We start from the raw sequence: 12,103 nt of genomic DNA, 5'->3' as shown, positions 1-12,103 counted from the left end.
GTGATCCACCTTGAATTAAGTTGAGTTTACATCCAGCCCTTCTGCATTTGATTTCCCCACCTTTGCTTTAACTGGTGTCCCTGGTCAGTGGTATCCAGGCTGACTTCAGCTAAGAGTGTAAGTTAATGAGTTCAGGTGAGCGGTCAGCGGTAGAGTCATATTGCCTAATCTAATAGGCTTCTGTTCTAAAGGATGGAAGGGGGGTTTTGTGAGGTAACCTGAATGTAGTTGGGTGTATATGAGTGCTACTTTGTGCCTTAGCCTTTTGTTTGTTTGGGGATTTTTCTAGGGGGTGGATGTGAGCACTTACATTGTTGGAAGGTGTTTGTTTGAGCTATGAAGAGTTAATAACAGTCCTTTTCTTCTAGGAGGAAGAATCTCACAATATACCAACAGCCAACACTCTTCTTGACACCAGCCATCTAGAAACAGACATGTGGTCTGCAATGCCAACACTTTCCAATGGGAATTCTGAGCCCAGAAGACCCAAAATAACATTTGATGATGTGTAAGTATTGCTGGATCTCTGTGCTAGTTGCATGTTAAGTAGTTGGGATTTTAATGGAAGCAGAGCTACCAGTGAAAGAGAGTATCTTTGATTATAAGGCTGGCATTGGGCACCTGTGTGGATAGTGCTGCAAAAAGGCACACACAGTTTTAATTTTCACAAACGAACTGTTGTCACTGATTAATGAAGACTCTGTTGATAAATGTTTTCAGATCATGAATGTTGGTTCACGGTAATTCTTCTTCATTTTTTAATTTTAGCTCCTCTAATGGAAACTTCTTATACTTAATTAGTTTAAAGTATTTTTCCTTTTTCTCTGTTCAGCACACATTAATGGGTCCTTTGGGTGGCCAGTTTCTACAGCTACTTATTTTACATTCTGGTCACCCATCATATCTTTGCTTCAGATTAACATCAGGTTAAGATGTAAAGGGATAAGTGGGCGTATATCTGAAAATTCTTCTTGGAAGCAGTCAGCAATTTTCCCAAGCAGTGTTTGGCCAGCTGTATGAAAACAAAGACTTGAAATAATCGATTTTGTCTCTTTAGGCTTCACAATGCAGATTACTACATGCAGGAGGCTAAGAAGCTAAAGCATAAAGCAGATGCATTGGTAAGTTATCACAGGGTTTTTTGGTCTCTTTCCACTATGGAGCTGGGTGTTACAAAAATGTACATTCTGAATGTCATCTAAAGCCTCAGAAGCCAAAAGGAACCCTGCTGAAGTATGCTTTAGATTGTACTCAGTAAACACACTGTCCACAACAAGTCAAACTTTTAGTACCATTCCTAGCCTTTAACAATTTGTTCCCAAAAAACAAAGCTCCTTACAATAGCTACTATCTCTTCCGAGGATGAGCAACAGTCATGCTGTTTACGAAAGATGTAAGATAATTTCATGAAAGATGATGTGTATTTGAAATTTGTTTTCCTGTTCGCTTTGAGCCTAAAACAAGTGTGTTGAAATATTCCGTAACAGAAAGTTAAGAAAGGCAAATCACCCTCCACCTCATTATCATGTGGTAAAACTACTTGATATTTCCCATCCAATTGTCTAAAATTTGCAACAATTGATTTTTAAAGAGTACATTCATTTTTTTAGCGCTTTTAGGTTGGTAAGTAAAGACTCAACACACTTCTTTCAAAAAAAATCTTGCAATGAGGTAATTCAATGCTGGGAAAGCTTTTTCTCTCATTTTACCCCACATGAAATTCCAGTAAGATTGACCTAATTTTGCAAAGTGCTTTGACTTTGATAGAACTACTTAATCTGACAGATTATACTCTATCATAGTTTGTTCAATCCAAGCTATTGCCAGCACTGAAGTAACTTTAATAGCCATTTGCTTTGTAGGTAGGGACTTTGCTCCTGTACTTGATGTGGAGTGCAGAACAGCAGGTCATTTAGGCAGGCTTAGTGGAACTTGACTCCTGTTATTTAAACTAAGATGTCCAAAATTGAGTGTGGCCATTCACTTTGCCCCTCAAAATCACAACTGAAAAATAACTGAGTGATTATTCACTTCTCACTTTGTTATTTTGGGGTTTTTTGCATGCATATTATGTGTTTCCACATCAGAGATTTTGTGCTTGGAAATCAGTTTTTGTCCAAAAAACCAGCCAAAACAATCCCGTGCTATGTTTTAAAAAAACAAAACAAAACAGTTTTTTAAAGTGGCTTTCCCTCTGCTGTTGGTGAGCTGAAGGAGAGTTGACACGTCAAACTGCCTGCTTCCGCTCTCTGGGCTCCCTTTTGACTTGGGGCACAGTGTTTCCACGTGTGTTTTCTGTGAGAGATGGGTTCAGGTTTTTGGCAACCTTCTGCGAGTGTCAGTCAGTTAGCAGTTGTCCCTCCCGCCCTGCCCGTTTACCGGAGATGGCCTGCGCTGATTCCCGCAGCCCACCTCAGCAGAGCACGTTCAGCCAGGGCCCTGACATCTGCCTGTGGGGAAGGCTGGCAGAAGCAGACTGACAACACCTCCCACAGCTGATTGACCTTTAAAGAAAATACAGATGGTTCTGGCACAGGGATGCCTGCTCCACGCTAGCAAATATTTACAGGCTCGGGCTCCTGATGATCTCAACAGGCTATGTCAATCCACTTCCCTCCACAGCCTGATTCACTCAGAAAGCCTTGACCTGTCTCCTGTCCTCTTACCTTTGACGGTGCCTTGCGGAACCGGGGGTGTTTCTCAAGCAGAACTAAGAGGAGCAGGCACGGCACATCATGCTGCTGCCAGCAGGCAGGCCTTGCCTGTCACATGCAGTTTGACACCCCAAATGGGAATGTGAGGCCATCCGCTACGACAAACTTGTTGGCTGACATAAATACCCATGAACAAAGTATCTGCTTTTTCTTTCCGCTATTTAGGTCTCAAGTTTTTTTTTTTCCCACCCAATACAGCTGCACACAAATTATCTCCATGTAACACATTTGCTGTGCAATCCCGTAGTGTTAGTTGTCCTATGGAAACAATTGCTTCTGGTTACTTGGTGCTGACATGACAAAGCACACACAGCATTGAAAGATGTGTTGCAGTGGCTAGAAAGATAATGCTCATGACCTCAGAACGTGTCAGCAGATGTTAATGAGATTTGCGGCAATACTGTTCCTGAGCTTGTGCAGAAAACAGATTTCTGGTGAAGGGCAGGGCATTTTGCATCTTATGGGAGCAAGCCTGTCAAAACCTACCCTTGTCTGGGATGGCAGGAGGAAATCGAGTAATTGGAAATCGAGTGGGCTGCTGCAGTGGCAACTGACTGTACCATACGGAGAAGGTCTTGGAGACCTCGCTCCGTTCTCGGCTGAGCTATGATGGGCTGGAGTAGTTCCACCTACTCCACTGGAGTCAGCATGGAGCAAAAGGGCAGGATTCAGTCCCATTTCTGGCTCAGACTGTCTATCTGTACTAAATCTGCTCACAGGTTGCTTTTTTTTTTGGTACCACAAAAAATTGTCTTTGGAAGACTTGAAGCAAGGAATTTGAAGAATATGCTGAGAAGTGGCCATTGGAATAGAGAGAAGACATTTAGAAATATTTCCCCTTTTGTCATCATTCAAGTAATACCTATCAATTGTACAAAGGCTTTGTACATAATCCATGCACAAGAGCAGAAATTAAAGGTATGCGGAGGGAACCAGTTATAAGGATTGCTTAGAAGTAGCCACAAAGGCAAATACACTGTTACCTTGGACTAGTCGTAAGTGTTCTGCTTAATATGTTGCTAGGATAGCCTTCCATGTTGTGAATGGAAAACATATGCATATGCATCAAAAATATTTTGATAAGAGACATACAAAGAAATTTCTAAATTATTTAAAGTATATTGGATCACTTATATCAAATGCCACATTAGTAGAATTCTTACATCCAGCTATCAAAAATTGAAAATGTTAAATACTATTATAAAATACTTACTATAAAAATGTCATATATAATATTCATTACACATAAAAAGAAATCAGTATGTCTAAGTCAGTTGAATCACAACCATTATGAGGGCTAAAACCTTTGCAATAAAATCCTAGTAAAATAAAATATTTAGCAGTGCTGTATTTTCTCCTTTCTGCTCTTTCAGTGATCACGTAAGTGATGAGATTTTCTTTTTTTGGTCAACAGTTAGCACAGATAACAAATGGCATGGAGTTGTTACTTAACCCTTACATAGCAGCATTCAATCTTAGTTCATATATTGAGGAGCAGCATGGATTTGTTCAAACTTGCTTAGTGTCCCTCTTTGTTTGCATAAATCCATGGATGTCAATGGATGTACCTTGGCTTTCCTCAGTGGAGCATCTGGCCATCTACTACCTGAAAACATTTGGTAAAAACATTGACCCTGCCTTAATTACTGCATGAATTCATTCTTAACAGCCAGCGTTGCTTTCCTTTCATCTTAATGCTAGTGTTGCTTTGTGTTATGATCCGTCTACCTAGAAATTAAAGCTGTAGGATTTTCTTGATGGTGTCATTTCCATTTCAGCTGGAGAAGTTCGGCAAAGCAGTGAATTATGCTGATGCTGCCCTCTCCTTCATTGAGTGCGGGAATGCTATGGAGCGAGATCCATTAGAAGCTAAATCTCCATACACCATGTACTCAGAGACTGTGGAACTCATCAGGTTAATGTCCTTTCTGCGATCATTTTCATAATCTCATTTCAGTCATAATTAGAACCTGCTATGTTTTAAAAAATACCATTTCAACGTATTAACGATTTGTCCAAGGCATCTTCATCTCAGAAGTCATCATAATTAGTTCTTGCCATTTTATTAATGTCATGGAAAATTTATAATTGATGGACACTGCTTTTATAAATTATCCCCTTTAGAGGTTATAATGTGAGTGTTATAATTTGCAATATTCATAAAATTAAAATTTGAATGTAGTGGGTGGAAATAAAGTATAGTAATTTCACTGTTTGGCAATGACACTTGTCTTTTAAAAGGTGTAGTTTTATAATTCAAAACATTAAAGTGAGTCTATCAGGATTTCTATTAGAAACCCTGTTTTTAGAGGTTTATAACTTGGCTGTTAAAAAAAAAAAAAAGCTGAAACTTGGCATATAAGATCATAGCCAGAGAGGAAGCTTTCCTCATGTATTGTATGAAAAGAATATATTTTATTTTAATGTTAAAGGAATGCAAACCAGCTAAATTAGTTTTAATACAGTTTTGTAGACTCATAGGCTAGAATATAGATGAGAGCACCTTTACTTACTAATAAAATCTCTGAATTATTTTTTAAAAATCTGCTGCTGTTCCCTGTAGCAGTTTCATAGTGTTGGCTCCACAGAAATAATGGTCTCCTGAGTAACTAAGGGCTTGTTTGCTTTACTTCCACAAATTATCAAAGTGAAATTTACCTGTAAGTAGAACAACAGGATTTTTCCTCTTCACTGTGATGCACCTTTGCTTTCCCCAGTGTGTGGTGGGAATATCACCATTAATGTCAATGTAATTACTGGCAGTTTACACAAGAGAAAGTAAAGGAGGCAAATCAGGCCCTAAATGTTTGGGGTTTAATATGACAAAGGTATTTTTCTAATGTGCAAGATTTTAACATTCCAGATGAGCTATTAGAGACTGCCAAAAATAATGCATGTATTACATTTTGAGTAAGTAGGTATTTACATAATAAAATGTACCAAATCTTTAGAAGCTCTTACTCTCAGGTAAATAATATGCCTGTTAAATATTTAAAAACATGGTTTTACATCCTACACTTCATAAAGAGAAGAAGAAAATCTAAAGAGATTACTCAACAAAAAACTTATGTTCACTCAACACTTCCAGTCCAAATTAAACCCTCGAGAGCAAAAGACTTAAGAAGAAGATCCACCTGCCTCTGCTCCACTGTGCTGGAACTCTTCCTGCACTCTGAAAGTGGACAGTTTAGTACTTTGTGTCCTGAACTACACAACTACAGTTGTATGGCAGGATAAATTATATTTAAATAAATATTCTTTAATGAAGTGAGCGCTTCTTCATAGGAGCCCACATTTATTTTTATTTTTTAAGAAAACCACATAGCAGAGTTGAAAATGTTGTTCCTCAGTCTAGCAGTCTGTCTGTGCAGAAGGGGCTGGACCAAAAATCTTCGTTTCTTCAAGAGCCACAACATGTGTACCAGTTAACTCAGAGAATGGCAGCTTTAGGAGTGGCTCCCAAATGGATGATACCTGGAGCTCCCCTCCACCCTACGGTGCTGGTGCTAGATGGAGGCAGCCAAGTGTACGGTTGCATCTTGGAGCAACTGGCACTCATCAGCATACGCGGCCCCGCTCCCTTACTCTTTCCAGCTCCTGTATCAGCACAGTCCAGCTGCAGGCTGCATGATAGATAGACCTCAGCATGGAAGCAGCACCTGAGCTGCTTTTGGCTGTGGAAGAATTTGAAGGATTTTGTTATGGTAGATCTCCAATTTCTAAGCAGCTAAAGTCAGATGAGATTAATTCCACCACCTAGCATCAAAGGTAGAGCTTAACATACCAGCTCTCGTATGCTGCATCTTGTAGGCAGCCAGTGAGACACTGATTTGCCCATTTAATTGCTGTGAGTGGCCAGACGTGGAAGAAAGGTGCCTAGGTCAGCAGCAGGCTGGTACAGGTTCAGCAAACTCCATGGACAAATACACAATTCCTGTGGGCTACAGCGGGTGCTGAATGTACAAACCAAGTATGCAGCTGTGCACACGCACTTTCTGAGTGTGGCTCCTAATGCTAACATAGATTTTTACTGTGAGATAAGAAATAGAAAGAGATTTTTCTCACTTTTACTTGTCCCTTCATCAGAGGCACCATTTTCCCCTTTTGCATTATCTGTGTCTGTCTTGAGTATCTGCGTCAGACACCTATTTGTGAAAGCAAGTGGAGCATCAAAGAAATTGAGAATATCAGATCTGACTGTCAAAGGTGTTTTGAGTTAATGGTAATGCTAACATCCCTAATGTAACACTGAAAATCCCAAAAAGACATCTATCTTTGTGTTTGATCAGATTCATTCAGTATGACTGGACCAACAATACCAAAGAGCAGGTGAGACAGGAGATGGAGGAAGCACATCAGGTGCTGTGCTACAGCTGCAAGCTGGGGGCTGATAATGGGGGTGGTGGGAGGAAGGCAGAGCGAGAGTGGCACTGCCTGCCTGCACTCCATTACCTCCTTGTAAATGAGAACTCATCAAGACTGCCTGGATACCTTAAAACTTTCTTACGCAACGCTGAACCCTATTACTTATTCTAACACAAGTACCTGTGAAATTGCATTAGGGCTCAGAACAATGATTTTATGCGATGAATTGATTTTCAAGAGACTAAATGTATGGAATGGAGTGTGCTTAGTTAAAGAAAAAAAAAAAAAGAGAGAGGAGGTAGGAATACTCAATCTTTGATCATCCAAATGCTGGACAGCAGCAATTAAATAGAGAGGGAAGACCGAGTACACAAGACTCATATATCAGTGGACCTAAGAATTTAAAAAGCCGTGAACATGACCTTTCCTGTATTTAAAACCGTTTTCTATATAATTTATATTAAAAGCTTTGAAGAAGCATTTATGAGGAGGATTTTGAAGGTATTATTCAAGCCCGTAGTATTATGTGTAAAACCTTATTACATATAGTGCTCTTCAGTACATATAGGGCCAAGATATTATGCTTCTATGCAGCACTCATCACAAATGTTTGCAGGACTCAGCCTAGATGGATGGATATAATATCATTAATATGCCTAAGAATAGTTCACCTTGTTGGCCAAGAAAATGGGTTGGTGATTTACTTTAGCCCTCCAGATTTTAAGTGGTGCTTTCTGTTGAATTTTACATTGATCTCACTGTTACAGAACAATGTGACCATTAACTGTTGCAGAGGACAATATCTATGTGTGGCTGGTATTTTTCAGAGTGTCACTAGTATTCCTGGAAACATCTTAACTCTTAATTTCTTCTCTCCTCACCTTTTTGACAAGGTATGCAATGAGACTCAAGAATTTCACAGGCTCTTCTGCCACGGAAGGGGACAAGAAATTAGCAGTTTTATGGTAAGTCCCATGGCGACGATGAGAGAAGCAGCTAAAATCTTAAGGAGGACTTTAAAAGAACTGAATTACTTAAGCAGCTTACAGAAGATCATTATTCTTGTTTTCCATTAAACTATTAAAGGATAACTAATGGATTTCTTCAGCAGCTGACTAAACATTTATTCTTCTAATTTATACTCTTATCAAGATGGGATTTTAATGCTTTTGACCACTTTTTTTTTTTTCTCCATTTGCTTATGTTTCAAAATCTAACCTTAGAACAGCAACTGCAAAATATAGGTCAGCATTTTTTTTTAAGTTTATAGGTTTCATTAAGCAATGGAATTAACATAATCCTTTCCTAATTACCACAGCTACCGATGCTTATCACTTCTCTACTTGAGGATGTTTAAACTAAAGAAGGACCATGCTATGAAGTACTCCAGATCTCTGATGGAATATTTTAAGGTAATCTTTATTCTGTTTAATTTATTGATATGAAATGAAATTCATACCAGCACTGAGAGCTCTCACAAGTGTAACTGCGTGACTTAGAAGTCCCACGTTTAACCTCTCCCCTGGGAAATGCAGGCAGGATGGCCAGGGAGTGGAGACAGTGGTTGGGGGATTTTTGGATTAGTCACTTGATTCAAAGGACCATATTCAGTAATTCTACTAAAATCATAGAATAGAAATTTTTAAAAATAAACAAAATAAAAAATAAAATAACATTGTTTTCAACACCGTGCAATGTTTATGCAAGTTTTGATACAGGAAACTGATTCTTGCAAGATTTTAATGAGCTAGTGATTATGAACTGAGCCCCAGTGAGCAATAATAAAGCAGTTATTTAGGCTTAGTTATTTGAATTTAGATTTTAAATTCAGTGAAACTTGCTGAAGCTTATTGCAGACTCAGAGATTTCTCCTTTTATTTCTGTGGAAATTCAGTTTACCTTATCTACATCTTGAAAGTTTGCCTTTACCTTGAATCGAGTGGAGATCCGCTGATGGTCATGACTCGGTGATGTTTTCCTTTACCTTGTCAAATGCTGTTTACCTAGTGTAAGAATGACAAGTCCTCACTGTTTCTAAAATAAGAGAGGAACAGAATCTTTCTTCAGCTCTGCCAGGGTTTTGATATTTATTTTACTTGTTAATGCTGTTTGAAGCATACATCAATTCTTGTACTTTATTACTACATAATATTCTATAATTATGTAATTATACTGGTTTGTCAGCCCATCAGTCTTTTTTTGGTTTTTTTTTTCAGCCTCTGTGAATTTGTTCCAGGCTTTTAGATATTAGTACTGCAAACTAGTAAAAATTTTTGCACTGCAGCTTTACTATTTTCATCTAAATGCTGATAAAATGGTCCTTTGGCTGTAAAACTCCAGTACTATCATGCTAGCAGCCACCGCTTAGTCCTGACTTCCCTGGTGGCCTCTGTGTGTGTGGGTTTATCTCTGTAACTTCAGTAATGTTACTCCTGATTTTCTGCTTAAATTGAGGCTCTCTTGAAGTCATTAGGAGTCCCTCTGTTGTGCTCACGGAGTTTTTAGTCAGGGATTTGCACAACAAATTAAATTTGAGCTAGGCACATTTATAGCCTCAGCAGTTTCATGAAATGTATTCCATCCACCTCAGATTTTATCCAGGATGGATGTAGATTATCTCTTAAAAAAAAATGTTCTTAGAAAAATCATTTCATAAACTTTCTCTGCAGAAAGTAGTGATTTCTTAAAAAAAAAAAAAAAGACGACAACAGTGGAAAGGATTCTCTCTTCCCTTAAAGACACTTTACTTTTTCTAGCTGAGCAAATAGGCACAATGGAGAACATATTACTACTCCCAGCATAAGACCATTTTACTGCATCTGCACAGAGAAAATGTCTTTTAATGTAAATGAAAATAAGAGAGAAAAATTTAAAATGTAATCAAATAGACAAATCAGGAATGCTGGTTTTAGGCATCCAGCTGAAGCTGAGTATTTCAGCAAATGTTACTGTGTGTGCTATGGGCACTGTGACGCACTTGCTAGAAGTAATGTTTGAGTGTATACAGATTGTATGTTCAGAATCTTTTTGTAGTAAAGGCATAGGAGGAGAAAAGAAAATAATTGGAGCTATTAACTACATATTAGTTTTGTATTGCTGCACAATGTTCTCTGTGTTCACTAGCGAGAATCTGTAATACAAATGAAATAGATTAACTTTGAATAGAGTTGTTATTCAAAATTTTGCACAATTTTAGCTGAAAAGCAGCCCACTGTTTACAGCAGAGATGGAGAGGAGTATTTTGGCAGAATAGTTGTACATATTTTTCCTCACAAATGCCGTTTTGTCCGAATTGAAACCATTTGCGGACAGAACTGGTTCTGATTATTTTCCAATTAAAAGTTTCAAATGGATATTTTTGACATTTCACAACAGAAAATAACCATTTGATCATAAAAGTAGTTTTGAAATTTAGAGACAACTTGAAGTAAAATACAACTACAATCATAAATTTTTAACATTGAACTCAGACTTTTTAAGATTAGCAAAAGTGGCACCCTTTGATGCATTTCACCTAAAAGTTTGAGGAAAATTTTAATGTTTTTGAAAATATGTTGTCTCCAGATACTCTTGGGAACAATCCCTAGACAGTAGAAGTTACCATCAAAGCTACTTTTTCATCCCTGAAGGCTTCCCACGGGGATTTAGGATCTCCCTCCTTCTTACATATGAGTGGGTGGCAAAAATACACACTACATATGCTCTGTACCTGCAAAACACTCAATTTCATGCTCACATCTTTAATGGAACACAGGAGCATTCTGTATAGGAACACACAGGCAAGGCCAGTACCATGGTTGTCTCCTTTGGTCAATACTGTTTGGCAAGTTTAGCTGTGTTTTAGAGCTCAAGGGTAGGATTTTGCTCCCAGAGTCCGCTGGGTGACCTTGTGCCATGCCCTGGGCTGCTCTGTGCTCCACTCAATCTCTGTGCCTCACATGCAAAATAATGATTACAGTCACCAGATCAGTCGTGTAATGATGACAGTAATACTTTGCACAGAACTTGTAAAATTTGAATTTTCTCTGTGTGTGCTAACTTCTGTGCAAGGGAGCTCAGAGCGATGGTTTTCAGAAAGTACATGTAGATAGCTTCAGCCCTGATGCTACTACTTTTTATGGGAACTAGGTAAGATACCGCCCAATATGAGCAAGACCGGAAAAATCTGGGCTTTACTGTTGCTGGGCAGTCTTTTTGTACAGGATTGTACAAGGTGCTACACGGGTATGAAAGGCAGAATGAATAAGCAGGTAAGGAAAGTCAATTTGTGCAAATAAAATACATAAAAAACAAGGGCAGTCAAGCAGATCCTCACTGGGAGTTTTATTTATACTGCTATCTGAATCCCAAGCCACCTTCCCTAGCAACTTGGGAGAGATTAATTTCATTAAGGCAACCACCCAAATGCTTTTTGTTTCTTATTAAAAGATTGCAGGTCCCCCAAAAGATAAGAAGTCATTTGCAGTCTGAAGAACCTACTTGTAGAATAAGTTTCAGTGGTAATTAAACCGCTCCTTTGTGAACTACATCTGCTTTTGCAGAAATTTTACTACATTCCCTCTTTCATCAAGTGACTTTCAAGATTCTGGCTGGAACCTACCAATCATCCACCAGCCGTTTAATTACGGGACTGATGTGCAGAGCTGTTCTGCTACATGCACTGTGGCCCTTGCAATGAGAAGAGAGAGTGTTGAGCCGTGTGTCATCAGTATTCATGTACTTGTGTCACCTTTATTTACATCTTGGTTTTGTACTTGCAGAACTCTTCGAAAGCCTCACAGGCCCCCTCACCTTGGGGCGGAAATGGAAAGTGAGTATTTTCTGATGAATACTTCTGTCTGGGGACAAGTGGTTCTAAGAGGCAGGGGAAATGTTTTGGTGCCTCTAAAGGCAAAAGACAGTCCCTGACTCAGTGGTTTGGGAGCTATAGGTATGTTTCAAATATGTAGCGGGTAGAAAATGTTCTTCTGGGCTACAGAATTGATCTTATGGCTGCCTTGGGCCTGTGGGGGTGGGTGGCTCCC

At 38.8% G+C, this 12,103-nt stretch overlaps 1 protein-coding gene across 2 annotated transcripts in view; it reads left to right on the top strand.

The window, feature by feature from the left end:
• The window catches only part of AFF2 (ALF transcription elongation factor 2), a 345,930-nt gene that overhangs the window by 315,947 nt on the left and 17,880 nt on the right, over positions 1-12,103 (top strand). For both annotated transcript variants that reach the window (XM_086756076.1, XM_086756075.1), the window contains exons 14-19: positions 369-508; positions 1,058-1,121; positions 4,493-4,629; positions 7,973-8,044; positions 8,398-8,491; positions 11,840-11,889. In XM_086756076.1, coding sequence (XP_086612202.1) covers positions 369-508; positions 1,058-1,121; positions 4,493-4,629; positions 7,973-8,044; positions 8,398-8,491; positions 11,840-11,889 — 557 coding nt within the window. The remainder of the gene's footprint in view (positions 1-368; positions 509-1,057; positions 1,122-4,492; positions 4,630-7,972; positions 8,045-8,397; positions 8,492-11,839; positions 11,890-12,103) is intronic.

The sequence above is a fragment of the Chlamydotis macqueenii genome, chromosome 11 (assembly GCF_036417535.1).
Source record: "Chlamydotis macqueenii isolate bChlMac1 chromosome 11, bChlMac1.mat, whole genome shotgun sequence".
Classification (NCBI taxonomy): Eukaryota; Metazoa; Chordata; class Aves; order Otidiformes; family Otididae; genus Chlamydotis; species Chlamydotis macqueenii.
Note: the sequence above shows the minus strand (reverse complement) of the source record. Positions and strands in the feature narration are given on the sequence as shown.